Here is a 25,126-nt window from a genome sequence, read left to right as displayed (position 1 = left end):
TATTCCTTCAATAGGATATAATATTTATGAATGCTTAAATGTATGGTTGATTATATTTTTTTCTTCACTAGAGAGAAACTGAAAAGCTAAAACAACTTCAATATCAACTTGAGTCCAACTTTCAGTAATTTAAAGTTCTAAAATTCAAAATTATGAGAAGAAATTTTATCATAGGAAAAAAAGTGTATGCAGTTATTTTTTTAAAAAACAAAGAAGTAAAATTATATATTTTCCCTGGCCTGTATACACAGACATAAATATATCTAACTAATAAAAAATAAATCATTATCTCTAGCATAGAGACTTTTTAAATGTTTTTGTTTGCTTTCATGCATTTCAGGCTTTTCTAAATATTATACAGTAATCATGTCTCACTTTTCCAATGAGCCTTCAGATGGATGATGTAGATAAGCAAGCACCAGCATTGGGGCATGCATAACTCTGCCTTTCACTTACTGTGTGACTGGGGCTGCAAACTCCTCTCCCTGAGCATCAACTCCCTAATCTGCAAAATGGGCTCATGATGATTGCATGTGGCTTGAGAATGTAGAATAAGGGAGATATATGTGAAGCATCTCTAACATATTGTAAATGCTTACTAAAGGTGTCCTTCCCATTGTGTGCCTTCCCACGGGGTAGAACAAGGGCTCTATTTCCTGACTGGTCACATCTTCTGTGATAACAGCATCGGAGCAGGTAGTTCATCAGGTGGTGGGTTCAGGGAACAGTGCAGGAGACACTGTATAATAGGAAAGAGCACCCAGGGACTCCTTGTGGGAGCAATAAGCACTAAAAAGGATGTTTTTATTACTCTTTTTTCATGCATCAGGCCCTGGTAGAGGACACCAACTATTTAACAATCTTTATCCAATTCTTTCTGTAGAGATAAGCCCAGTTCCTCTTCATATCAAAATGAAGTCATCTATTTTCAAATTCCAGATGCAATATCTTAAGATAAAGAAGCTAAAATTGGAGTCCCCCGTGAATAAATTCATTTGTTTGAGCTAAACTCTATTAATCCCCAAACTCTGACCTCACAGACATTTCTTTCAGTTTTATTTAAATGGGAGCAGTATTTTTGGTGATTTTCTCCAATTCTAACCATTTTGATATCTTTATAAGACAACAAAATTTTAAAGGGTAGAAAAACATTATTCTTTTAAAATAGCATAGGGTGCTAAGCTGTGTTATCTTTTGCCTTAATTTTTTAAAAATCCATTTTACATTTTTATTTTCTTGGATCATGTCTGGTCTGTCAGGAAATCAACATGTGAAGAAAGAGTTCTGTGGAATGTTAACTGCACTGCTATTTTCCTTTCTTTTATCATGCCTAGAGATTCACCAAAGTTGATATAAATTCACCATGCCTTCTTTAAAGAGCGGAACAGCGAGGCATTCTTCCTGTAGGAGTCAGACTGTAAAAGGTGATTTCCTTTTACTCCATTTGGTTTAAGCCTGTAAAAAGCATTAAGTGAAAAATCTGATATATTTGTTAGGGCATTTATTGCATTACCGAGTTATATTTTCAGTTCTCAGTGAAAGGTTTATTGAGAGCATAAACTTTGAAGAGGTTTTGTTCAGGATTAAAAATACTTTTTTTCCCCTTCTCTTTTGGTGAAATAATATCACACAAAACAATGCCTTTCAGGAGCTATTTCCAGTACAGTTTATAGCGGAAGGACTCACTATTCCCCCCAGTGAGGCCAGAGTCGGCCTTCCAGAACTCTCCTCCAACAGTGAGCTCTGTAAATTCTGTAGGGTCCAGAAGGATGAACCCCATGAAGCTGCCATTCCTGTGAACTCTCTTCACCACAATACAGATGCAGCAGTGAATTAAACTGTTTCTCCAGAGGCTTTTATTAAGGTGGAAATGTTTTTCTTTTTCACACTGTCCCTGTAATTGGGACTCAGTATTTGTACTGATCCGTGTGAAACAGAAGTTGCTTCTAAAGTTTAATACAGATTGATTTCTTCATAAATGAAGATTTGGATCTGAACCCCCGATTCAATCTTTCGCCATCAAAAATGAGAATTATCTATTTCAGATGAAACAGTGACTTACTCAGCCACTTTGAATTCAGGAAAATTGGATAATCTTTATTCTCTAAATAGTATAAATATCAAGAACATGGCTGGGATTTAACACTCGCTGACAATTTACTTTGCTTCACTCTTGATTTCCTTAAAACGTTTTAAAAAATGGTGAAATAATAAGATGTCAGTAATCGATTTAAGCAAGTTATGGTAAGAAAAGGTCAGCCCTCTCAGCAGTCCTGTGAAGTGGAAGTTGGCTGTTGATTCCATCCTGATCTGTCTCCAGCAGGTGGAAAGGTTGTGAGTCACCTGGGTCCTGAACACACAGAGTAAGTTCATGCAGTTATGAGGGGCCAGGGCTTGGGCATGGACACTACTGTAAGTAGAATAGCTGGGAAGTTGGAAATCAGTTCTGTTGAATACACATCTTTGGGTTTTGAGAATATTCTACATTGACTTCTGTGTTTACATTTTAAGTATTATGCAAGAATTTCCCTTCTGATTACAGGACTGATTATTATAGTGTATAAATTACTGTTTTCTTTGAACAAAATAAAATAGTCCATATTTTTCTCTCATGTCCTCATTCAGAGGATTGAAAAGTAATTATTGGTGCCTTTTCTGCTGACAACTACTCTGTTAAAGTAAAATAATGAAAGATGGAATCATATAATCACTGGTCCACTAAATCTGGGACTCTTTTCTAAAACATAATTCAGATACAAATATATTGTCTGACAGGTTTTTTGACTGTCTCATATAAAAAATGTAATTTTTAAAAATTTTTAAAAATTATACTATTTGGTATGTAGAATTATAGGTTATATGTATATGAGTTATAGCTGTTTATACAACTGTTAAAAAATAAAACTTGACTTAGAAAAGTCACTGACACTAGGCACTAGGGAATTGGAAAGGAAATTAAATTGGAATATTTTGCAAAAATGATCTAGTGAAATAGTTAACCGATTTTTTTCTCATAAGCAGATAGAATGAAAATAAGATCTACTTTTGTGACAGTTAAGTGAAAACAAGTTTGAGTACACAAGGGCTCTTGTTGAACAGAATTTAACAGAAAGTTTACTTATAATCAATTTGTCTTTACATGCATAGGTTTATGAAATGTAAATATAAAAGGAGCTCCTATAAATGCATGGGAAAGACTAGTATAATTATGCCATAAATTAACCAGTTTTTAAAAGCCAATTTACCCTTGATTTCAGAATGATCTTAAAACATTTGAAGACACCTCTTTTCCCAGAAAAAATAGCAATAAATAAAAATTGATAATGGGAAATTTGGGATAAATATTATAAAGCTGGTCTTTGAGATTCAAAGCAAGAATTTTATATTTTCCTTTTTCTAGCCCACTTTTGGGCACTTTAGAATAGCCTTAAAAATATCAGCATGAACATTTTCAAAAACTTGATTCCTGCAGATGCTGCTGGCTGAGGGCTCGAAGGCACTCCCTGCACTTCTCCACCAGGTTGAGTTGACTGAGGGTGGCTGTGTACTGGTGAGGGTCAGGAGAGACCTAGTGGTGCGGATCTGTGCCACTGACTTTGGGGATTATTCATCTGGTCCATGTTAAGACTGGACCTTCCCTTTTGTCTTTATTTAATGCAGGACAGTAGAGGAGTTAAGAACGTAGTCTTTCTAGCAATAGAGTTCAGAAGTAAAGGAAGAGAGAGAAATATATAGAACTGTAAGATGTCCTTAAGGAAAACTTAATAAACCCATAATCCCTTTACCAACTGAGTAACGTACAGCTTGCTATATATACATTACAGCAGTAAATCTTGGCATAATATGTAATAGATGCTGATTTAGGAGTCAGAAGTCTGGATACTTCTTCATTTTGTAAGTCTGACCCTTTGATCATCTGGATCAAATAAAATAATACATGTGAAAACATTTCATAAACTGTAGAGCTGCCTACAAATAGCTTCATCATTACATAGCATTGGCAATCAAGTGAGCTGACCATCATGGGGAAGAGCGTCTGCCAGGAAAATTGTACATTAAACAATTTCTCTAGAATAAATGAATGAGAATTGGGCAATTTTCTATGCACTAAAAACCACAGCCTATTTATGGAAACTAATATAAAAATGTTATCTGTTTACCTTGAGGGAAGGAATCTCATTAATTTTTGAAAAATTGTTACGAGCAGTGCATTGACAAATGGCATCTCCGTTTTAAGCAACTCTCTGTCTTAGTTGTTAATGAAACTAAGAGGTCTGCCTCTTATTCCATTGTACAGGCCATTACCCAGGGTTGAAAATTTCAGTACATAGGCTAAGTCTTTCCCCATATTAGTCTTTATTTTCCCCAAGAGTTTACTGCAGTGTCAGGGATCCTGTCGTGTTCTGCTTGACCAATTACTTACCCCTCTTTGCAAAATGAATAAATTTAAGCTTATTCTCTAAAAGTAAGTCCCTTTTTGAAAAAAGAGGGTTTATGACCATGGTATTTCTTCTAAGACAAAAGCTTTGATAAGGTAGTTAAATGACATTTAAATGAGCAAGAAAGAGTGTTGCATCTGCCAGTTCTGATCAGTATCATTAAGGAAAACAGACACACTGATCTTTACCTCTGGGGGAACTACTTCACAGATCAGGTAGATCATTTTCAAGAGATCAGGTTTTAAATTCAGTGGCCAGTGCCCATGTTGGTATCTTTTCCAGATCAACATTCACAGTGTCAAATGAAAGGGCCCAGGCCCTCTGGCCTTGTTCTGTGAAGAGTGTGCAGTGAGTAGATCATGAACATAGAGACCCTCCACATCACTGCTGTCGCCAGCTGGCCAGGCTGACGAGATGAGCTGAGTTCAAGGAGCTGGCTGTATCAATAACTACAAAAGCAGTGAAGAAACCACCCAAACACAAAAATACCTTTTTCTTAGTTGCTGGGATCAGGACAGCTGTGCAACCACTGGAAAGAGGGCAAGGGGAGCAAGAGAGGCAAGCAAGAGAGCGAGTACATCCCAAACCCCTCTATTTATTGGGGAAAAGACATTCAATAGAAAGTTCCACCCAAATAAGGCAAGGGATTGGGTTTCGAAGGGTGGAGTCTCACTTGGTGATGTCTTGTGATCAGCAGATGGACTGACATCTTGGCAAGTCATGCCCATCTCAGCTGCTGTTTGGGATCACAGGCAGAGCAAGAGGAAAAGCACACTTCTGTCATACAGCCCAATAAGCATGCACACCAGACAGTCCTTTCATATGCTCAAATGCACATAGCTCACACACAGCCCATGCATGGCTTATGACACACTCTCATTTGCTCTGCTTCCAACTTCCATGGGGCAAAGCACATAGGCCCACAGTGTGTGTTATTCAATCCCATCACTATATAGAATGAAAGCAAGGGACTGGGGCTGTAGCTAAGTGGCAGAGCACTTGCTTAGCATGTGAGAGGCCCTGGGTTTGATCCTTAGCACCACATAAAAATAAACAAAACAAAGGCATGCTGTCCATCTAGAACTAAAAAAAAAAAAATTTGTTTTAAAAAGAATGCAAGTGAGGACTATTCTTAAATGTATTGGTCTCTGTATTTCCTTTTGAGCTTTTATATGGAAATCAGAATCTTCATTGAATGCTCCAATGAATAATTAAATCTATTTCACCTCTACGTCAGTTTTAGAAGGTCTCTTCTAGAACTTTAGTGTAAATAAAAACAAAACCATGCATTTCTGCTTTATAAGGTAACTTTAAAAAGACAAGGACCAGTTTCCTTCCAATTTCTTCAGAAAAACAAAGAAAATTACATTGTCCCAGGTGTGTGTGTGTGTGTGTGTGTGTGTGTGTATGTGTGTTTCTTTAAGGACCCAGGACTTGAACATAAGATGTTTTGACTCAAAAATGGTTGTTTATATACCCTTTTCAAGTTAAACAGAACCTGTGTAGGTGTAACACACATTGTTATAATCAGTCCTGAACAAATGTTGTGTCCCACATTGTCGCTTTCTGCCTTACAGAAAGTGGCCAGAACCGCTGTAACCCTCCTCTTCCTTTTTTCATCATCATTTTCTCCTCCACTCTCCCTTCTGTTTTCAACTTGGGCAGTCTTCTATAGTCTGACAAAGAACTCTGGATCTACTCTTTGTCTGTCTTCAGGAAGGCTGAGAAATTTAGGTGAGCTTTTGAAGCAGAGTTAGTTGCAGGTTAAGTGGAGAGAAATGAAAGGCACCATTTCGTCTTTTCATTGATATCAGGGGAAAAACTCTGTAGGTCAGCCCTGGCAGGCCAGTGCAGCTGTTCTAACCCTCCTTGCCTCTAGTTCACAGTCAAGTTCTTCTTACATTGGACATATGTAATGTTAAAGCTAGAACAATGACAAAAAAGTCTATTTGTTTCATGTTCCTCATTTCTGAGATACAAATAGTGTCCTAAGCAAAGAATAGAGAGAATATCTTGCTTGATATTTATGGTCCAAGACTGCTTTTCACTACTTAATTATCTTCTCTAATGCCTTTTCAAATAGAACACAGATAAAGTGTATGTGAGTGTGTGTGTGTGCACGCGCGCGTGCACATGAGTAAGAACTAGAGAAATGTATAAAATTTGTCATGATTTAAATAGCAGCATACCATTATTTTCAGTTCTCCTAAAAGCATTTGTTTGAAAGTGGCTCTTCGTATAAAATTCTCTTCCCATACACACTCTGAATTCAGTAAGGATTATTTATGTCTTGTCATCTAGATTTATAATTTTAAAATTCCTTAGGACTTGCCCTAAGAGTTTCTATAAACAACCAACTATATTTTTTTCTTTATAAAAAATTAATGTGGAATGAACATAATAGTCTCTTCTCCCTCATATCTGCTATATTTCTCTGACCCTTTATGAACATAGAGGCTTACTGAGTACACCCTCACCAACCTGGACACAGTTCCTTTAGCCTGAGGCAGATCCCCCACCCAGTGGCTGGGATGGAGCACTGAAATCAAAGGAGGGCCTCACCACTCACAGCAGCATCTCCCCATTTACCAGAATATCCCTTGATATATCACTGGGAATCATTCTAAGACATGGGAAGTCCCAATTTCAGCCACTTTGAGAACAGCTCTCCATTCTTAATGCCTGAAGTTTCCTTGCAAAACATCTGTAATGTTTCATTGCTCTAAACTGTTCCTTTTTCTGAATTTCCTTGAAAGTACTCCAACCCTATCCTCTCACATGGCCCAATGTCCATCCTTCTAGATTAAGATGTACAGCCATCCAAAAAAATTCTCCAGCTACCCTTTGGTAACTCCTCTCATATACTCTCCAGCCTCTAGAAACCACTGATCAGTTTTCTGTTTCTATAATTTTGGCTTTTCCAAAATGTTATATAAATGAATGTTTTTTATTCAGTTTTTATACTTAGGATAATACATTTGAGATTCATCTAAAATTTGTATGGCAAATAAATAGTGGCCTGACTCAACTTCTGATGACTAGTTTTGAGGTTCAGTAGAGGGGACCTATAATTTGTTTAAAGAGGGAGGTAAGAAAATAACACCAACTTAATGATTATTCGAGGGAGAAAGATCCACAATTTATAAATGTAGATGAGTTTATAAAAACTAATCAAATTGTGGAATTATACATGTATACGAATAGAGGAAAAAAGAGTCTCCAGTACTACTAAAACCACTAGATCAAATACAGCAAGCACATCCTTTCAAATGCACAGCTGAACCAAGAAAAAAATAAGTGAATTCTTCAGTAGGGTGAAGAAAGAAGAACAGAGTGTTAAGCAAGTGCTAAAGTTTCAGTTGCCCTAGAGTTTTTTTGTTTTTTGTTTTTTTGTTTTTAATAAGAACATAAAAACAAAGGTTTAGACCTGAGAAAGAACATAGAAATTGGGATTCTCCACACAGAGAAGCACTTCAGTAATACAATTCAACTTCTGTAATGGGCTAGGGTAAAAGGAAAAAAAAATGTACTTCCAACAAAGAAAGCCTGCAAGAACAATTGGTTTGTGCCAGCCTTATTTCTAGATGAAGATGAAAAAGTTTCCCCTGAGACTTCCTACAGATTTGGCTTAAATTTACACAACTTGGCAGGGTTTCAGAAACCAGCAGCAAGAACTTGGAGTGCATAGGTCTTTAGAGAGCCCCAGAGCTCCTGGCAGAAACAAAAGAAAATCCCTATGGAGAAGTACATTCTCAACCCAGGTTCCTGAGGATTCCCACAGAACAACCTTAACTGAGCATGAGCTCACAATCAAAAATTATAAAGTATGTTAGATAACCTCACTGCGGGTAATGGTCAGTAGCAAAAGAAATAAAAATGAACTCTCCCCTCACCTAGAACTTCAGATGTTGAGAATTATCAGATATGTTTTTATACCTAAATGTAAACAATTTAAAAATCAAATTAAAAACTTGAACATGAAATATGCCTGAACAGGGAAAACAGCATATTAGATGCAACTGATTAAAGAATTAATTGAAATGGAAGATGACTCTGGAGTAACTATCCAGACAGGAAAACAGAGGGACTAGCAGGCAATATGAGTGTGTAACAACGGAAATTTAATGATATGTCATTGCATTAGAGTTAGGAAAAGATAGAAAAGAGAAAATTGGGGAAAGAAAGTATTCACAGGATAATGGCTAGGATATTTTTTCTGAAATTGATGAAGGATATGAAACTTCAAATTCAAGAAACATAATGAATACAAAACAGATTAAATGAAAAGAACATCTTTCATTGTAATGGTTGAACTCATAAGTGGGGCGGGGGGAGAACCTAAAGGCAGCAACAACTGAAGAAAGCCTATAGGATAATATTTTCAAAAGGTGAAGGAAAAATGGAATAATATACTCTGCCAAATTATTATCTGAAATGAAAACAAAACGGAGAATTTACCAACAAATTATCCTCTTAGAAAGAACGTATACAGTTTGTATTTCAAATGGAAACAAACAAAAAACAAGGATGAAGCATGAGAAGGAAGATGATTTGATAAATTACTAAATATAGATAAATAAAATAAAATAATAGTGTCTAGTGTGTGTCTTTATAAACATAGACAATAAAAATAAAATGCTAGACCATAATAAGAGACGGTACAAGTTTCATCAGATTTAAAGCATTGTAATGTTCCTGAATTGTTTTCCAGGTGAGTAAAATTAAAATTTAACTGTAAACTTTTAGTTAGATATCCAAAGTTAAATGCTGGGAGGCTGAGACAGGAGATCACAAGTTCAAGAAAAGCCTCAGCAGCTTAGTGAGGCCCTAAGCAACTTAGCAAGACCATGTCTCAAAATAAAAAATATCTCAGTGGCAGAGAGCCTCTGGGTTTAATTCCCAGTACCCAATAAATAAATAAATAAAAGTTAAAGAATCATTGACTTGGAAGTGAATGCATAAAGTGTGAAGGTTCTAAGGGAGAGAATTGAACAACAGCAGATGAGGTAGAGAGCGAAGATGGGAGGGGAGGGGAGGGGGGGGTGGATAGTAGGGGATAGGAAAAGTAGCAGAATACAACAGTCACTACTATGCCATTATGTAAAAATGTGAGTGTGTAACCGATGTGATTCTGCAATTTGTATTTGGGGTAAAAATGGGAGTTCGTAACCCAATTGAGTCAAATGTATGAAAGATGATATATCATGAGCTTTGTAATGTTTTGAACAACCAATAAAAAATAAATAAATAAATAAAAGTGTGAAGGTTCTTCAGATATCCTTGATGGTTAAGAAAAAAAAGGCATGAAGCCACCCTGCTGCAAGAGAGGCCACTGCTAGCCATAAGTCGGGTACTCTGTGGTGTTCCTGGTGTGGGTTTGTGAAGAATATGAAGGGCAGTGGGGTTCTCGCGAGGCACACTGCATGACTTGAGTGCAGTCAGTGAACTTTCTCTTCTCTCCCACCAAGAAGCTCCACAGAGGGGCTAACTAGGACACCACAGGGTTGAATTAAAACCAGGAAAGCATTTTACAAGTGTTCTGACCTACATGGGTAAACCTCAGTACTGGATGAAAGAATTGCTGCTGCTCCTAAGGAGGTTTGTTTCCCTTCCTGTGGCTCCAGTTCAATACTCAAAGCACCGAGAAGTCCAAATGTGGTGTACCAAAGTAGACTTCAGTGTCTTTACATCAGTTTTGTGTTCTGTATTCAAATTCTTCTAAATTTCAATAATCCTATTGAGTGTTGTTTAACTAGTGTGACTCAAATGAATCAGCCACCTCTTGTGAAGTCACACACAGGGCAATCCAACCCATGTGACCTTAAATGAAGTTGCAGAAAACTTTCAGAAGTACGGCAGTACCACAGTGGTGAGCATAAGTGAAGCAATTCCCAACACTGCTCTTCTGTTAAGGAAGGTTCTGGACTGGCCATCTGATGATGGTATGCTGCCATCCAACCAGATTGGAAGGTTGGTAGTGTCTTATAAAATAAAGTTTCCTGAAGAACCTGGTTGTGATGTTGCTGTCACTGGGCTGAAGGCCCTAGGAGAGCACTAGTGCTTGGTGCCCTTGCATTATTCGAAGGTGGAGCAAAATATGAAGTAAAGTTCAGAAGACAAAAGTGAAGTCGAACTTTTCTATTATGAGAAGTATTGCCCTAAAATACAGCTGCACTTCATAGACAGCAGTAGTCATAGAAGCAACTGTTACAGTCAATAAACTGAACTGTGTGATGCTATTAGCTTGGAAATGGAATTTAAGGTAGGACCAGGTTTATGGTATGTATTAGCCAAATGCAGGCTTACTGAATGATAAATCTAATGAAGCTTCCATAGGCATATCAATAAGCAGTTGTACCAGGCCTCAAGCTTGGCAGAATTGCAACTTCTGTCTTCAAATTATGATCAACTTATCAGAAAATGCCTTGCTGTCCAACATTTAAAATGTGCTTGCCTTTATATCAACTGACCTGCCTTATTTATGTCTTCTTCAAATCTATGCCCACACCCAAATCTTTTCAATATGTAAGAAATGTAGAGAGACTAGGTAACAAAATACTGAGCATCACATAGAGAATTAAAATCCCACAAGCCATGAACAACAGCCTAGACCTTCTGTGGTCTATCCCCTCAGTCAGTTCACATGTTGCTAGTAAGTCCTGTGTGGCTGTTTGCCTGCTACTTTATGTTTATATCTACCACATTTAAAACAGTACACATCAGATTTGTGTAACCGTTAATTTTGTTGGCCTTTGTCCAAGTCTTATGATGATTTCTTAATGTCTTTCTATAAATTCTGTTTTGTTCTGCTATGAAACGTCCATTTTGAAAATCACAAACCTCTAGTTGAAAAGTTCATGTAAAGTCCACATTGTACAGAAGCACATATCTTTAGTGTCTCCAGACAAAAGAAAAGTCTTAAAGTTTAATTTAATGTTTGCACTTTTGGGCACAACTTGAAAGAGGGCCTGAAGAAAAAAATTGGAGTGAACCATTGAACCATTAAATATTTTTAGCAAAATGTGTTTGCCTTCTGCAGGACATATGCCTTTTAATTTTGTAAATATTCTTTTAAAGTAGAGATGATTTGTGGTTGTAACCGAAATAATACTTAATCATAAAATTTCTTAAAATCCTGTAATTTTTTTCCATATCTATTGAAAGTTGTTTACCAACTATTTTTGTTAGAAGTGTAACTTTTTCCCTTCTCTTTCCAACCTCTCTTGCAAAGATAGAAGTGAATTTCTACTGTTGAATTCAGCAGATATCTAATACTTTATATGCCTGTTGAGCTATGTGATATAATAGCTGCATGTTTAATAATGTGTTTTGCTGTATAACCCATAAAATGATGATTTATATTGATGTCAGTACTTGGAAAGTGTTTACTCGTGATTGTAGTCCTGTGGATGAAATAATTTGTCAGTGTTCTCCAACTTGTAAAAACTTACTACAAGAGTTTAAGCTCCTCAGGAAATAATGAAATAGGAAAAAAAGAGTTAAGGATCACTACTAAGTATATGGAAATATAATGTAGAACTTCTAAAACACAAGATGGAAGACGTTGAATTTTAAAACTTGATTTGAAAAAAAAAAGATGGGAAAAAGAAAAAAGGTAAAGGAGGATAAAATATAATACAAAATTAAGTGGGTAGCAGTAATTCCAAAAATATCAGGAATCACAAAATGTAAAAGGACTAAACTTTCTTCTTAGAAGACAGGGATTAGATAAAAATTAAGACCAACTGCACAATATTTACAAAAGAAACACCTTAAATTTAAGGATATAAGACAATAAAAGTAGGTAGTTGATATAAGGTATGCCAGGCAAATACTAAGTAAAAGAAAGCAGAGGTCATTACATTAATAGGAAATAAAACCCCAAACTTTGGGCTGAAAATATAGCTCAATTGATAGAGTGCTTGTCTTGAATGCCCAAGGCCCTGGGTTCAATCCCCAGCACCCAAACAAACAAACAAAACCCCCAAACTTTAGACAGTTTTATTAAAGAAAAAAAAATCACAATGTAAGGATTAAAGGTTTAATTTACCAAGAAGGTATAACATTGTTAAACTGTTAGGCCTTTAATTACACAGATTTGCAATATATAAAACAAAAATTGATAGTCTAACAAGGAAAGATTGAAAAAATGTACATCACAATAGGATATTGAGAACAGTAATCATTCTAACAATCTGATAAGCCACAATTAGGGTTTCAGATAAAACTTCTAATTAGGATAAAATGTAGATTCCCAAAAGTGTCAACCCACACTACTTACATGGATTTAGCAAATGGTTCTTACAATGTCCTTATATAGTTTGTCATTTTATAATGTCCTTTTCCTGTAAACAAATCTCTCTTTGCCAGGAAGAAACATTTTAAACCAAACTATTGGAGCTGGAGATTTAGCTTAGTGACAGAAAACTTGCCTAGGATGCAGCAGGCTCTAGTTTCAATCCCCAGGACCACAAAAACAAACAAAAATAAAATAAATCAATCTGTTGATCTATTTGTAAATAAATAAACAGCCATCACAGTAACCAAACATTGAACCCATTTGAATCCTCTATACATGAAGATTCAGAGCAGTTTCTTAGACTGGATTCTGTGAGGTACTGTCTTTCTTTGCTTTTCTCCGTTTTGAAACCTATATTCATTACTTCCTTTCCTTTTTTTTCAATCCTGACCACCTCCCCCCATAATAATTTCAAATCAATACTAATGAGTTGCATGAGGAGAATTGTGTTGTTCATTGAGGAAAGATGTTTCTTTACTAATTGTGTGCTAATAGCTTGGAGGCTTTCCAAAAAAAAAAAAAAAAAGCCCTCTCAACAGAAGCAACTTTCTCTCACCCTCTCCTAGCTGTCTCTGAGGATCAAAGCACATACTGCACTGTGTTGCACAAATTCAGGGTCCATGGCTGAATGCCCTTAGAGAAGCTGGATTGTAACTGAGCAATCCATTACCATCTCTGACTCCTCCTTACTTTGTACCACTAGAAAATGGGGACAGTTACCTTGGAGACCATAATAAACATGAGATTGTGAAAAATGCCTGGAAAAGTTTCTGAGTAGCTGTTATTAGGAATACTCTTCTTATCAGTATTACGTTAATCATAAGTATTTGATTGCTTCCAGCAGAAAAATAGAGACTCCCTGGAAACCAAGGCAGGACTGGGCTGAGTTTTGCTGCCTCTGGTTTGAAAGCTTATAAAAGACTTCACTTCTGTCCTTTTTTTTTTTTTTTTTCCTTTCAATAATCTTGAGATTTTCTATCTACTGTTGTTTTAAAGGTCATCTTGAATTGATTCTGCCCCATATCATTTCAGCATATCCCCTTTGTTAACCTGTAATATCAAGACGGCTGGTATTTGACAGGGGCACTTGTTTCCATACTTTTATATTCAATGCAAGAAAATATAAACTCTTGAAGGATAGGTAATTTTTAGTAACTAGAGATTTTAATAGCAGTACTATTTTAATTCTCCTAGTTATTTGGTATTAATTTCCTATAACTATATCCAGATGTGTATGCAGTTTGTAGATCCTATGAACAAAATGCTGGCAACAATTTGGTAAATTGTCTCTGAAATTTTCTTTCTCTGGACTTAGTTTTATTCATTCTGAAAGTAGCAACCCTTTGCTTACAGTAGAAACATTTTAAATCATTGGTACTATGATACCTAATGTCACTGATACTAGAGTAAATGTCAGTTTGAGTAAAACTCTGAGAACCAGTGTGAATTCAGCAGGTAATTTAAGTTGTTTTCCTGGCCAGGCATAACTTGAAATACAGAAAAATTACATGATCCTTATGTCTTATTTGGTAGATTTTCTTCTTTGGTCTGATTTCTTTTCTTGCTTGTGTTTTCAGGCTCAGCTATGTGAATCATGCAGAAGATCTGGCCTCTAAGCTCCTACAGTGTTCCCCAAAGAACAGACTATCAGCACAGGCTGCCTTGAGCCATGAGTATTTTAGTGACCTTCCCCCACGGCTATGGGAACTGACTGATAGTGAGTATGACATATCTGCATATCCAATCAAAGTACTTTACTATCTATAGAGAACATACATGAGGAGAGATTCATTTGCTTATGTGTGCACAAACACAAGATCATGTATATATGTGTTTGCATTTTGTGTGTGGGGGTGGGTAGGTGGGGGGGAGGGAGAGAGAGAGAACGAGCACGTGAGTGCACAAGAGCAGGGGCTGGGGACACGTGTATATATATTTAGTGGAATCCTGCCATTCAATTTCTAGCTTACCAGACACAGGAAGAAAATGGATTCCTTCTTTGCTATCTCTGCTCTGCAGTCTGCAGCTGTGCATCTTTGTATTTGATTATGTGTGTGTCCAAAAAATGATCTGAGCAGTCATAAAGGAAAAAGGAAAATATGATTTACATATTTAGTGCTTTATGCATACAGTACTATTTTAACTGGCTACAGTACACAGCGGAGAAATGATTCATTTCTGTTTAATTCTCAGAAACCATCTTGGTTGTAACAATAACCTTAAAAAGGACTGCTACTCAGTGAGCTGAGGAACAGAGTTGGCAATTGGCTAATGCACTGAATTGACATGTAAAGACTGAAGACATGTAATTCATTTTAACTGCACATGCTCTTGGTATTTGTACAGACAGCTCTTCTCTAGATCTTTTAAAACAAAACACATTCCTGGGTGGGTTTGTGTTTTGTTTTTACAAAAGTATTCTTTCTTACACAGGCTTTTTCAATTACATTTAAAATATTTGGGGGAGGATTTATGGCTGGGAGGATCTCAGCTTTCTTCCCAAGTGTGAAACAGAATTCTTGTGAAATTTTGCAGAACACTGTTGCAGTAGGAATATTTTTGCTCAATGGTGATGCATTCTTTTTAAATGCCCATTATATTTTTTCTCATACTCTTCTGATTGCCTTAAAATAACATACTGCCTATATGCACAAATATTTGTGATATGTGTATTAATCCTTGTGTATACAACATTTACAGTAGACACAAAGCTAATTTCCTTTGTCTCTTGAATGTTAGTTTTTTCCCCTCCTCTTTGCAGCAATGGTTTCTCCTTTACAGTTGCCCTTTACTTTATAACTAAACCCCAAGTAACAACTCCTGTTGAGTATTCCTACCCTAAACCTTTTTGCTATCCCACTCTTACTTCCAACAATTTTTTTACCTGAAAGTGACTATAGGTATATTAATCTACTACTCTCCTTGTGCTTAGCAAATTCTCATTAACATTTCATATAGTCCCTGTCCATATTTACTCTATATTCTGCTCTACTTCCTTTCTAAAAATCTACCCACTGGCCATCATTATAACAGTTATTCCCCCAAATAAAAAAAGAAAACATGAAATTTCTATGGAAAATAATGATTTTGTGACACATCTTACTATACTGAGGAAAAAAAACACACGTATATAGGCTCATTCATTTACTGCTCACCACACTCAAGCATATGGCTTGTTTTCCCTCTTTAGTGGAACTTGTAACTTGATATCACTCCTCCTTTGTGACATCTCAATCCCATCTGACTTGATGATTGAGTTTAAGCCAGGATTTTGATGGTCTATGAATTCTGAATTCTGTAGTAGTACTTTTCTGCTAATATGGACTTATTACCCACTTGCCACTTAGTTTATCAGCCAGTGGTTAAATCCAGTTTCTATCAGTGAGTAAATGCCTACACATTATCACTCCACAGCAGACTGCCAGCGGAGACAGCCTTGTCCCCATCATTAACAAGCACAATGTATGCAGAACACCAGAGGGGAATTAAAACCACAAAAAATACCTCAGGGTGGTATTTTTAATATGAGAATTTAATTTGTAATTTCACAGATTAAGAATTTTGGCTGCATTAATCCCTTTATCAGCTCACAGCAGGCTATTTGCAGAAGCATAACCATAAGGCGATATTCATTGGCAGAAACACGTCTTTGCATAACGTTAAACATCAGGAGCAGTGAAACCTTTTGAAGGGGGGAGAATAAAGATGAAAAATCATTATATTTTTAAGGCAAGATTCTACTAAATGCCTCCGGTAACAATTTTGAGTTACAGAAATGCTATTTCTGTGTCTAGAAGATAATCATTATGAAGCATAAATCCAGTCGCAAGCAAGGACAATCCCAGTGTTAAAACTACAGTCATTTCCATTTAGAACAACGCGGCTGTACTTGTAAACATGTTTACAAAACAAAGAATTCCCCGGTTCAGAGACTTTGAGCATTATTCCTTTAAGTGAAATGACTGGTTTTGGTGACTCTCTTGTCTGGGTTAATATTATGCACACTATGTTTAGAAATTCTTAAAATTAAGTTTCGTGTTACTGTAGTCTTATGAAAGTTCTTCGTCTGACTCCATGGCAGCCGCAGTAGCAGCAGCTGAGAGCCCTCAAGTGCTTCTCTTCCAAGGGGAGTTGGAAGAAGGTCCACTTGGGAGGAAAAAGTGTTGCAGAATCAATAAATGGATTGTCTTAGCAACCAAGTCATTGTTCAGACTCACCAATTCCAGGAACCTCGCTGTCTTCATCAGCTCAGACTGCTATGACAAAATACCACAGAGTGGGGTGGCTTAAACAATAGGCACTTATTACTCACAGCTCTGGGGATGGGAAGTTCAAGATGAAGGTGCCCACAGAATGATTCCTGCTGAGGTCTCTCCTTCTGTCTGGCAGAGGGCCTGCTTGCTGTGTCCTCACAGGGTAGATAGAACACTTCTTTCTTCCTCTTCTGACAAAGCTACTAATACCATCATGAGTGACCCACCCTCTTGACCTCCTCTAATCCTAACCACCTCTGTAGGCCCCATCTCCAAATAACATCACGTTGAGGTTTAGGGCATCAATACATGGATTGGGAATGGGACTCAAATCAGTCTAGAGCATTCTCATTCTCTAAGATGCCTTATAGCCCTCAAAAGAAAAACTTATTCCAACAGGTAGTACAACCAGGTTAAAAGTAGAAGACTATAGGCATGGTGACACATGCCTGTAATCCCAGACACTCAGGAGGCTGGGGCAGGACAATCCAAAGTTTGAGGCCAGTCTCAGCAAATTAGCAAGGTTCTAAACAAACAGAGTATGAGACCCTGTGTCAAAATATGAAGGACTAGAGATGTAGTTCAGTGGTTAAGTGCCCTTGGGTTTAATCCCCACTATCATAGTAATCATAATAATCGTGATGATTTTAAAAAGAAGGCTGGGAACAAAAATATTAGTGCCCCCTAGCCTTCTTGGTGTGCTCTGATCTGTCAGACCCTTGAGAAGAGCATCAGGGTTATTGTAGCCTAGGTACTGCAGGGAACGGCAGCTGTTCTATAGAATTGTATAAAAAAATAAAGTGTTATTTATGCTAGACTCTTATTTGCTTTGGAAGAAAACAATAATGTAATATCTTTGATATTTGACTATTCCTTAAAAACTCATCAAGTTACTGATGTGAATGGAACTTTCAGGTTTCTTTATCAACTTAGAGGCCCAGGCAGAAGAGTACCCACAGAGGTCCACCTGCATGGGTCATTTCACAGAGGCTTTGTCCTCAGGAGACAAATCTCAGAAATGGCTGCAGTTATACAAACACAATGTGAAAGTTTACAAGTTCTAGTACTTATAGGTCCTGAGGGGTACACTGCATGCCTGTAGTACAGAAGTCAGGGAGCACAGTCACCAAGAGGAGGGGGACACTGAAGTCAATACCTTTGGGTAGTCCAGGGTTTTCTTCCAAACAGATTTCCCTTGGGGAGTTTTATTGGCAGATTTAAAGCAAACAGACAAGAATTCCTTTTGTCTTACTGTGACTGGTGGTGGCTACTACATATGTCCCCACAGTCCATGCAGGGTGGGAGGGTCATGGGGCTAGTCCAGCAGGCCATGCCTGGATGTCCCATAGGGAAGTAGTCATCAGGGAGCAGCTATATAGGGCAGGTGCCTGGATGGACCAGATTGAGAAACTAGAGTGGGGGATGTGTAAGAACTGGAAATTGTGTCAGGGCATCTGAGCCCTGCTTTTCGTATGAGAAAATTCAGCTTATGTTCAAAATGGATGCTGAAGCACATTAAAACTGAGCATTCATTGTAGTTGCATAACATCAAAATTTAGAAGTAATATATTGGTGGAATTATAAATGCATAAAGCAAGAATAAATGATATAGTTACCTGGGGTCTGGCAGTTCAAACTGGCTAATTCCACTGGCACCCTATCATTCTCCCTCTGTCCTAAAACCCCAACAGCCTTGCCCCACTTCTTCACAAAGATTTAATTGCAGGAAAGTAAATGGAGGGCTGATTTAGAAGAAATTCATTACTTTTCCCAAATACACCACAGGACATTCTCCTGTGTATACTATCAAGTTACATAAATAATTGAGGCTGAACTACCCTTGTCAAAGTAAATGAACAAAATACACTTCATAGCACAGAGTCCTTGATTTTATTACATTCATTTGCTAATTCACAAAACTCAAATTCAGTAAAAGAAGGCCAACAAATTGGTACAGTCTAAAGAAAACTGAGCTCGGAATCAGATCACCTGGCTTCTCGCTTCAGCTCCAGTGTTACCTAGTAGGGCAACCTTGGACAGGTGCCTCAGACTCCATGGACTTCAGATTTCTCATTTACAGATGGGCCTTTCCAGATCTGTAGTTTTTCCTGCATCGTCTTTACATATTATCCTAAAACAACAAGATGCCACTATGTGACTCCGTGCCAATATTTCAAAAATAAAAAAAAGCACACCCACTTCAAATGTATCTACATCCTCTAGGACAAACTTCTGTTTTGTCCTGAGTCCTTTGCAACCAGGTCCTTAAGTCCACAACTCCTGAACTTCTGTTTTCAAAGTTTCTGGTATCTTTTCCCAGGCTTCATCATTATATATATATATATATATAAACACAATACCTTTATTTTGTTTATTTAGTGTTTTTTTTTTTTTTTTTAATGTGGTGCTGTGCATCGTACTCAGTGCCTCATGCATGCTAGGCAGGCACTTTAATACTGAGCCACAACCCCAGCCCCCCAGCCTTCATCTTGATCAGCAGAATTTAACATGGTTGGCCACCTCGTGGCACTGCCCTCCCTTGGTTTCCAGGCAGGATTTTCTCATGATTTTCCTTTTGCCTCTTAAACTCTCTTGTTCATACTCCTTTGCTGGTTTCTCTTCTGCTAGACCTCTCATTGTTCCAGTGTCCTGAGGCTTAATCCTCAGGTCTTTCTATCTACATGCACTCCTTGGAGCCCTGATGATCTTATCCAATCTCAATATTTAAATATTATCATTGAAACATGGTTCTATCTCTAGCTCTACCTCCTCTGACTCCAGACTTGCATATCCAAGTGACTGCCCAGTGTCTCCACTAGTATTATCAAAACTGAACTCCTAATCTTCTCCCCAAACTTACTCCTTGTGAATAAATGGCAATGCCATTCTCCCAGCTTAGGGTAGTTCTTTGACACCTTTTCTCACACTTTATATCCAATTCATCCACCAACACTGTTGGTCGTACCTTCAAGATATACCCAGGATCATACCAGTCCTCACCTCACTGCTATCACCCTGTCCCAAGCCACTCAGATCCTTTATTGACCTTTTGTCACAGTAGCCTCCTAACTGGTCTGCCTCTCTTCTGGCCTCCTCTTTTTGACGTTTGTCCTTTCTCTTCCTCTAGAGAAAGGTCCAGGTCTTGCCCTCTCTCCTCCTTTTCAAACCCTGCTCAAGTGTCCCGTATCAGGAAAGCCTTTGCTGACGTCCTTCTACCCTCAAACTTTCAATGTCTCGTCCCTGTTCTGTTTTCCTCCCTAACACGTATCACTATTTATCATATTTATTTGGTTGTTTTCTGTCTGTCCCCTACAGCCAGAACCTGTAAGAACAAGAATTTCCTTTCATTCTGATTTGTGGGACTCAGTAAATACTTCTCCATTGAGTGAAGTGAAAGAATGGCATAAAGAAAGGGCAAAATATGTTGTTTCCAGATCCAAATTAATTGTTCTAGATCTGAGACCTGTGGGAGACCTGAGCTGTGGTTCTGAGGGGAAGGCAGACTCTCCCATCCTGTGTGTGTGCGTGTGCGCACGTGGCTGTGGCCACTTGACATTTCAACAATAAGACACTGTGGCAATCTATGTGCTGCACATGAAGAATGACATCTCAGTTTCTACTTTTTTTTAAAAAAAAAAAAGATCATTAGCATACTTATAAGTATATAAATGAAAACTTTTCATTCTGTCCTCAGTGTCTTCTATTTTTACCGTCTCAAATGTGAGATTGCAGCCAGAAGCTGGAGAGAGCATGCGGGCCTTTGGGAAAAACAATAGTTATGGCAAAAGTCTATCAAACAGCAAGCACTGATGAGCACAGCCCTCTCAAGAGAGCAGGTAAGATGACCTACTTTTACTTGGAAGGTAATATTTAATAGATATTGAATAGATTCTTTGAATGAAATATTTCAGACTCATTTTTTCCCTGAAACTATCTTACGAGTCCCTTGGGTTCATTATGGCATTTATCAGACATTCTACTGAGGCAGAGTGAATTCAGTCATTTCTATATTTCCAGACACCTACTAGAAATTCCCTATTTCCAGGTACGTCCTAGAGTCTAACCAAAATTATATTTTGCCTTGCACTTTAGTTATGTAGTCCTAAGTGAACTGTTTGAGTCATGAGCAAATCATCTTCTCTGCTCACACAATCTTCATTGAGGTCATAAAAAGGTTTGCTCTGAGTTGTATCTAAGCCACAAACCTGCTTTGTTTGGTCCACACACTCTTAATTGGTTGCTCACATTTAAAAACTGGGAGATTTTACACAAAGACTCTATAGATTTCTAGCTTTCCTGGAAAAATCGGCAATTCTGGCAATACTGCATGCACTCCCATTCCTACCAGATTTCGTGTGTGACCCAATCATGGCTACCTCCTATGGAGAGGATGTAAGCTCCCCTGTTTTGCTTAAGTGCCATCTGAGCCTCTTTACCCATTTCTGATTTCTATCTGGCTCCTGGCAGAGACTTTTATCATGATGAAGTTTCTCCTTTGCACTATTTCAGTTTTTGACCTCTACTATTTTGCAGACAGGAAGCATAATATAAACATGGTGAAGTCTAGGTGATATACCCTGTCCCAGTCATCATGCATGCTATATAGCGACAAACAGGAGATGACAACTTCTGGAAAGACTTTTCTTGATTGCCAGATGGAAATATATGGGGTTTATGTTTGTTTGTTTTTTATTGGGGAGGGGGGTTGGTTTTCTTTGTTTCTGTTTTTGGAATTCTGTGTGTATGTGTGTGTCTGTGTGTCTGTGTGTGTGTGTGTATGTGTATACACACGTGTATTTTCCCTTTCAATGTAATATCATACTCTAAAGCAGATAAATAGTTAACTTGCCCTTATAGGCAAAACTTTTTATACTGATTCAAAGTTCAATAATTGTTCAAGTGAATTGGAGATGTATACAGGAGGCATTCTTCCTTCCTCTTTTAATTTGAAATATGATAAGAGGCTAAATTGACAGAAAGGTAAAGACAGTGAATTTAAGTATACAGATTTTTCTTATGGATGATCTACCAGTACATTGAGCTTTTTTAAGGCTTGCTTTTATGTGCTGTCAACATAGGGGCCAATGTAGGCCTCTCAGGGCTGTGTTGGTAGTGTATGAATGATTCAGAGGAAAGAGATCCCTAGATAAAATATGGTAAATGACAGTCAAAAGATGTTACTGTTAAACTTGAGTAAGACTTCTCCTTTTTCAGGCTGTTTCTCCTCATTGGATATAAAGTTATCTAGAAGCACAAGTAACTAGATAGAATTTGTGCTCTTACTCTGAATTTTGATTGACCCAAGAATCAGGCTGTTTTTGACCAGTTACATCCTCATTCTAAGAATGTTTTGATTCATGAGGGTTGTGGTATATGCTTTTAAAAAGTATTTAACCTGCATTATCATAATGAGTACCCCTGGCTTTATAAATCCCTTAGCCAATTTGGTGGAACAAAACAAAAAGTGGACATTATTTGTGCTCTGCCTCCCACATGCACACAAGCAAACCTGAATTTCAGTCACAGTGCCATGTCCTTTCTTGGCTCTTTTGAGATCTCCTGACCTTAGCCTGGCTGTCAAAGCTTCTAGGATGTGTTTCAGGTCACCTCATCCTTGTAAAAATCAAATCAAGCAAACTGGATAGAGCATTGCCCAGGCAGTCTCAAAAATTGCTAATGTTTGAAAGGAGATTTTAAAAAGGTGCTGAGAACTTCAGTCCTCAGTATTTGAAAGTCTTTACAAAAATGCATTTTCATGGCAATATGATTTTTAAACTAGATCTAAGGTTATATCTGCACAGTGGAAGCTTTTTCTCTACAATTACTTGACAGCAATGCTAATTTTTTCTCCACAAGTTCTGTCTTTTCACACCAACTTTTAAAGCTTGGATATTATTGTTGTTCTAGCCAAATACCTCAGCTTGAGTCAACACGATGTGGAGGAAACATCTCAATTTTTCTCCTCTCAGAAAATCTGTGGGAAAGCTGGATTCTAACAGTTTTCTGTCAGTCAACAGAAAAAGAAATCATTTTAATTTCTCATCTTTGTGGGTTTTTAAATTTTAATCAAATAGGGCTGTCTTAGAGATCAAATAAGATAGCCAGTTTATTGGCCTCATACAGCATATGGAATGGCCTCACACTGACCAGCAACTAATTATTAAGTTATAGACATTATAGAGCAAAATGTCTACCCAAATAAGGCATCCTTATTGGAAAAATGTGTGATTCCCTCGGCTTTGATTTCTTTATTGTTGTTGAATTCATTTTCTGTTTAGAGCAGACTGTGGCATCTTAAATTTCCCTTGAATGTCCCAGTTCTTTGTAAAGCCCAGAGAGATTGAGAAAAAGGAGGGGGAAGATATTGGGGGCTCAAAGAGGCTGAATGCAGACTAGCATTCTAACCGTTCCTCTCAGGGGAGTTATAGGGAGGTACATGTGGCAGGCATTGCATCCCTCTGTCTTCCCAATGATGGAGGGTTAAGTAGGAAGGAATGTTTCAAGTCCTAATTTTTCTCCCATACCTCAGTGTCACATTGTTTTTTTCCTTGCAAACTGAGGTCACTTCAATTATTTATTTAATAATGCTGGATTTACATAAATTGGCCTTAGTAGAAAAGCTAATGAAATGCATTTTTGCTTTTCAGCAATTCGTTTTAAAAACTTATAGTGAAATTAAATAAAAAGAAAACCACAAGCTCCTAAGTTAAAAATGGGATAAGTGCCACTGTTGATCAAAATACTGTGCTGCATTTTGTTATCCTCTAAAGACAGCTTGTTTTCCCACTCACCACCATTGAAAATAAGACCCTTCTAAAGTCTGAGAAAGCCTTAAACATGAATAGAATTTCCCTAAGGACAAGGCCAGAAGCTATGTTGAATAGCACATCCATTAGTATCACTTGTATTTGAACAGAGTGATACCAGACATACCCCTCTCTTGAGCTTAATTTTCCGGTCATTCTGAATTGACATAGGAAGTGCTTGGTCACTGTCTCCTTCTTCTTTTACTGAATTCAAGGAGTAAGAATGGCACTTCTCTTTAGACATATGTTTTGTAATTTTCCTGAAACAGTAGGTACTCTTTTCAATCAAGCAATTGATCTTTAACCCCCATTAAATTCATAATAAATCTATGAATATCTGTCTACTGTGTTAAAGAATTTGATTCAAGTGCAAGAGGTTCACTGTGTGCATACCTTGGTGACCCTCTCCCCTCCTTTTAGCATGTTTTCTTTGCTAGTCCAAAATTATTTAAGAATTGCAGAATGATGGAAAAATGGCTATAGAGAATCACTACTTGACTCAGTCATTAAGCAATGCTTTCTTAAAAGTAGTCTGTCAAATAAAGAAAATAGAATGCATTGATTGCTCAAGAAAATTTAATTAAATAAGGTAAAGTTGTTTTTTTTTTTAGGAACCAGATTCTAGACAGAGCTTGGGGCACCAGACCCCTGAGGAGTTCTTCAAATCCAGTTCCTGGTGCCCATGAATCTGCATTCTAGGAACTCGAAGGGATGTTGATGCAGGTAGCATTAGATATTGAATTCCCCAGCAGATAATGTAGGAATTATAAATTCATGCGATAAAATAATCAACTATTTTGGGTCAGGATAAAGACAAACTAGGAAAATAATCAGTGCTTCATCACATAAAATTAAGCAGTTCCTTGTTACTTCCCTTTCTCCTGCCCTTTCTTCCTGCTTTCTTTCCTCTCCCCACCCTCTTCCCTCCATCCTTTCTTCTCCTTCTTTCCCCCTCCTTCTTTCTTTCCTTCCTCTCTCCCTCTCTTTCCTTCCTCCTTTCACTTCTTAAAGAACGGAGTTGTGTTGTCCAACATGGTAACCACTAGGAATATGTGCCTATTTAAATTTTAATTGATTTCAGTTAACTTAAATAAATTCTTTCCTCAGTAGCAGTACCACATTTCAAGTGCTCGAAGCTGCATACAAGTCACCACTTTTAGGGTGGTACACAACATTTCCAGGATCACAGAATGTTCTACTGGACAATGTTGGTGAAAAGCATTTCTCTCACCTAAGTTTTATGAAGAGGAATCAGAAAGAGAAAACTGAATTAAGTAAAGATGTGTTTCATTTCCAGATTAAGTCCCATTGTGTGTAAGGAGGAGAAAG

The 25,126-nt window shown here is 37.5% G+C and overlaps 1 protein-coding gene across 5 annotated transcripts in view; it reads left to right on the top strand.

The window, feature by feature from the left end:
- The window catches only part of Cdk14 (cyclin dependent kinase 14), a 599,374-nt gene that overhangs the window by 469,750 nt on the left and 104,498 nt on the right, over nt 1–25,126 (top strand). For all 5 annotated transcript variants that reach the window (XM_058585022.1, XM_046462471.2, XM_058585024.1 and 2 more), the window contains 2 exons: nt 14,316–14,455; nt 20,686–20,827. In XM_058585022.1, coding sequence (XP_058441005.1) covers nt 14,316–14,455; nt 20,686–20,801 — 256 coding nt within the window. In that variant the 3' untranslated portion in view covers nt 20,802–20,827. The remainder of the gene's footprint in view (nt 1–14,315; nt 14,456–20,685; nt 20,828–25,126) is intronic.

Source organism: Marmota monax, unplaced genomic scaffold (genome assembly GCF_021218885.2).
Source record: "Marmota monax isolate L192 unplaced genomic scaffold, Marmota_monax_Labrador192_F-V1.1 WCK01_AAM20220418_F8-fsc00165, whole genome shotgun sequence".
NCBI lineage: Eukaryota > Metazoa > Chordata > Mammalia > Rodentia > Sciuridae > Marmota > Marmota monax.
This window is presented reverse-complemented; position numbering and strand designations above follow the sequence as displayed.